Here is a 4,958-nt window from a genome sequence, read left to right on the forward strand (position 1 = left end):
CAAGGGAAATATTTTGAGTGTTCAAATTGGAAAAATAGATAAAATATATTAGAAAAAATAAATAAAATGTATTAGGTGTTGACTAAAGGTTAGAGAGCAAAGTTGAAATGAAAGGCTAGACAGTGGCTTCCTTGAGACATCTTTTTGCCCCTAAAACAAACGTGTATCGGTATTTTTCGTATGCTGAAAGAAGAAATATGGGAAATAATAAGGTGACCTCTGGCATGTGCCCTTCATTCTGGATTAAAAGTATTTTTATTTTAAGTGATGGTTGAATACCCCCTTTTCAATTATGAAAGGAACCATTATGTTCCTGAATCTTTCGGGATTGTGAAGAGATCATGAAGCCTCTTCTCCATTTTCAACATTCCTAAAGTGCCATTTCCAGAACTCTTTCTCCTGTAAAGACCCCTTATAATGAGGTGAAAGTAAGAAATGTTAGCTAGATCAATAAAATAAAGAGCAAGAAACTCAGTTTACTCTAAGAGGCAGTCAAAGGATGTAAGAAGCAAGGTGCTGTGAGAACAGGGAAAGAGGCTAGGCTCGATGCATTTCAGATGTTTAAAGCCAATATATGAGAAGCCATATTTTTAAAAGAACAGGGATACCAGTAATGGAGAAGTGGCTGTGAGACCAACCTGATGAAGCAGGGTCTAGGGATCTCCAATTGCTTGTTTCTCTTACAAATCATCATCTTGATCTTTTCCAGCAAGTGGAAACCAGTCCAGAGACCAGCAGGTCTTCTGATGCTTTCACTACTCAGCATGCTCTACGTCAAGCTCAGATGTCTAAGGAGCTGGTTGAGTTGAATAAAGCCCTTGCCCTGAAAGAGGCTCTAGCCAGAAAGATGACTCAGAATGACAACCAACTGCAGCCCATTCAGTTCCAGTACCAGGTAAAAAATTTACCAGGGCGGCGTNTCTGAGCTGTCGGCACAGAGCCCGATGCGGGGCTCAAACTCATGGACCGTAAGATCATGACCTGAGCTGAAGTCGAATGCTCAACTGACTGAGCCACCCAAGTGCCCCAGGCACAGTTTTTGATGACGTTGAGACAACATAATGTGCATAGTACAACTGGAATTGTATTGTTGGTGTCAAATAAAAAAAAAAAAAANTTCAGGAAAGGGAACCTGCAATTTTATTTCATTTAATCTAACACCTTACCTTATGCAACAGGTATTTAATAAATAGTTGGATGATGTTATAATAAACTTGGTCTCCACTTGTGGAGAAATTTTGTTCTAATACCAATACTGAGATTCTGAGAAAGGTACATCTCTTCATAGATGGTCTTGGCTATGGTGTGAATTAGAAAGAAACTTATGGGGCACCTGGGTGGCTCAGTCAGTTAAGTGTCTGACTTTGGCTCAGGTCATGATCTCACAGCCTGTGAGTTCAAGCCCTACATTGGGCTCTGTGCTGACAGCACAGAGCCTACTTGGGATTCTCTCGCTCTCGCTCTCGCTCTCGCTCGCTCTCTCTCTCTCTCTCTCTCTCTCTCCCTCTTGCTCTGCCCCTCCCCTGTTTGTGTGCTTTCTCCCTCTCTCTATTAAAATAAACATTTTTTTTAAAAAAGAGAGAATAATGGATATCACTTGACTTGGCCAATCACTAAACTGTTTTTCCTAGTGGTAGTTCTATTTTTTTTTTAATTTTTTCTTAATATTTATTTAGAGAGGGAGGGAGCGCACATGTGCATNTTGGACACTCAACTGACTGAGCCACCCAGGTGCCTAGTGGTAGTTCTAATTGGCCTTTGCTAATTAATAATCAGATCTTTACTGAAAGACAAGTCTTTGGCTTCCAGGTTATTCCACAAGGTTAACTAGACCTTATTTTCCATTGTAGCCCAGTGTTTCCCATCCACAAAGTGATGTTAGGAGGGCTGGTAGAGGGAAAGGTGGATTGTTTTCCCATCAAGCTACATCCTACCACCCTCAGGTGGTATATGCTTGTATCAAGAAATCCCTATAGTATTCATGCAGATTCTACCCCCAGCTTCCCTATGTTTTCAGAGTAAAAACAAGAAAAGTGTTTTTCCTAAATAATTTTCAGCACTTTTTTCTTTAGGGTAGAGAATTCCCCTAGGGTATTACAAATAATAGCTGAGGTGACATTAGGGGTTTTATTTCTGTTTTTTGTTATTACAGTTGTGTTTAGCTTTTTTTTTAACTTAATTTTTACTTATGTCAAATGCAAAAAAAAGAAATGTTTATGGCAAATGCATGTATATCATTTTTTTTATCCTTTTTTTTTAATGTTTTATTTATTTCTAGGAGAGAGAGAGAGACAACGTGAGCAGGGGAGGGTCAGAGAGAGAGGGAGGCACAGACTGAAACAGGCTCCAGGCTCTGAGCTGGCAGTCAGCACAGAGCCCGACGCGGGGCCCGAACCCACGAACCGCGAGATCATGACCTAAGCGAAAGTCGGACGCTTAACCGACTAAGCCACCCAGGTGCCCCAACATGTTTATCATTTTTAAAGCCAAATAGTACAATAATCAGAAAAATGAAGCAATTCCTGCCGTACTACCTTCTGTCCAGTTCCCTAGACTTATATTTTAAATGCTTAAGTTGTTTCTTCTGACACTTACATTCATTTTTATAGATAAGAGTTGGAAGTATAATATGTTAATTTAAAAATTTTAGACATTATTGCAAATCAGAACCATAATGAAATATCACCTCACATCTGTCAGAATGGCTAAAATTAAAAACACAAGAAACAACAAGTGTTGGCAGGGGTGTGGAGGAAAAGGAACCCTTGTGCACTGTTGGTGGGAATGCAAACTGGTACAACCAGTGTAGAAAACAGTGTGAAGATTCCTCAAAAGATTAAAATAGAATTACCATATAATCCAGTAATTCCATTACTAGGTACTTACCCAAAGAACACAAAAACACTAATTCGAAAAAATATATGCACCCCTATGTTTATTGCAGCATTATTTACAATAGCCAAATTATGGAAGCAGCCCAGGTGTTCATTGATAGATGAATGGATAAAGAAGAAAAACACACAAACTCTCAAATATAATGAATAAACTAGTGGTTACCAGAGGGAAGTGGGTGGGCGGATGGGTGAAATAGGTGAAGGAGATAAAGAGTACAAAAGAAAAGAATAATTGATTATTATTACATTTTAATAACTCAGGGTTTAATTAAAACCACAGTAATTTTGTAATGTAACATCTTTTGTGGGTAGCTTCCTTTACTTCCAGAAATTCTGATTAAATGGACAGGCAGTACCTCTTAAGAGTATGAGGCAGTTCCAGAGATGCAGAAAGGTGATGGTTGTACAATGTCACTGAGGTGTCCACTTAATATGATTAAAATGTTAACCCTTATNCTTCAGTACAATTGTGAAAAAAGTTTTAGATATTATCGTTGATTTCCCGCTATGGAAGATAGGAATATAGCTCTCTTATACAACCACGCATGTACACCGCCTCACCTCTTATCTCTCAGAACGGTAATCTCATAAGTTTTGATTAAATGAATATTTAGTGTTTACATTTTTATGATTTATGTAAATGTGTTTTCCAGCTGAGCCACATAACATAATATGATTCCACTTCCTTTCTTGTTTGGCTTTTTGTATTTCCTGGAGTTAATAACCTCATTTTTTCATTTACTTAGTCTTCTATGTACCTGTCAATAATTTATCTCGAAACTTCTTTACAGACTTATAAAACTCCTCCTAATATGGTCAAACGTACCAGATAACTCACCAATTTCTTTCTTGAAGACAACTCTCCTGGAATCTTCTGTCCCGGTTTGCTTTCTGTAGGCCTGCTGCCCAGCCAGCAACCTGGGACTGTCATCCTGGGAATCTGCTTCACTTCTCATCTCTGTGTTGAAACAGATTTGTTGTCTTCCTCATTCTTGGGATACCCCTTTGTGTTGGTTAAATACAACCTCAATAACTTTCTGAAACAGTGTTCATGAAAGAGAAATGTTTTAAACCATTGCATACCTGAAAATAGCTTTTTGTTGTTGTTAGGTAGGTAGGTAAGTAGTTTGGCTGGGTTTATATTCTATAATGGAAATCATTTTCCTTCGGAAATATGAAGGCTTTCCTTCACTGCCTTCTGTTTCCAGTATTGCTGTTGAGAAGTCCATTATAATGCCTGATTCTTTTTATTTGATCTGTATTCCACCGCCACCACCACTCCTGCTCTAGAAACTTTAAGGACCTTTTCTTTGTTGCCAAGTGTGATTGAACTTCACAATGATGTGCCTTTGTATGGGACTTGTTTATTGTACTTGGTGGGTCCTTTCAAACTAGAAATTTGTATTCTCCTTTAATGGGAAGGTTTCTTGTATTATTTCTTTAATAATGCCCCCTTTCTTTTTTTCCTGGTTCTCTTGCACTCCGCATAGTCAGATACTGGATCCCTTAGACATAGTCTCTGCTTTTCTTATCTCTTCCCTCCTATTTTCTATTTTTTTAATCTTTTTATTCCACTATCTGGGTGATTTCCCTCCACACCTGGTGAATTTTTCCTATTTGCCTATTAATTTCTGAGATGTTTTTAATCCACTCATATTTTATATCCTATTTTTTTTCATGGATGCAGTGCTCATCTCTAATAGAAATTATATTTTGTTGAGGTTTTCTTATTCTTCCTGTCTTTCCTCTGTGTCCTCCAAATTCCTCTCTTTAGTGTGTTTGGTCTTTTCTTTCATATAAGAAGCTTTCCTCAAATTTCCAGTGATCTTTGGCTACCCATTCATACTTAACAGTGGAACACTAAAGGCCAGTTGGAAGTTCTGTATATATGGGTTTATCTTGGGCTGGTCAGTTTCCAATAAAGAAATCTGTCATTCTCCTGCCTGGAGTGGTATAGGAAGAGTGGTGGTATGCCTTATTTCTGGTAACCTAGAGAAAATAAGGGAGTCGAAGGAGTCTATTCAGTCATGTACAGACTTTTATTTAATCCCCTCTCAGCATTAT

General features: G+C 38.2%; 1 protein-coding gene across 1 annotated transcript in view; it reads left to right on the forward strand.

Annotated features, from left to right (window-relative positions):
• Positions 1–4,958, forward strand: part of KIF4A (kinesin family member 4A) — a 118,877-nt gene that overhangs the window by 66,392 nt on the left and 47,527 nt on the right. The window contains 3 exon segments of the mRNA XM_077774969.1: positions 710–895; positions 3,470–3,473; positions 3,792–3,903. Of these exon segments, the coding sequence (XP_077631095.1) occupies positions 710–895; positions 3,470–3,473; positions 3,792–3,903 (302 nt within the window).

Source organism: Crocuta crocuta, unplaced genomic scaffold, assembly GCF_008692635.1.
Source record: "Crocuta crocuta isolate KB4526 unplaced genomic scaffold, BGI_CrCroc_1.0 scaffold394, whole genome shotgun sequence".
NCBI classification, from domain to species: domain Eukaryota; kingdom Metazoa; phylum Chordata; class Mammalia; order Carnivora; family Hyaenidae; genus Crocuta; species Crocuta crocuta.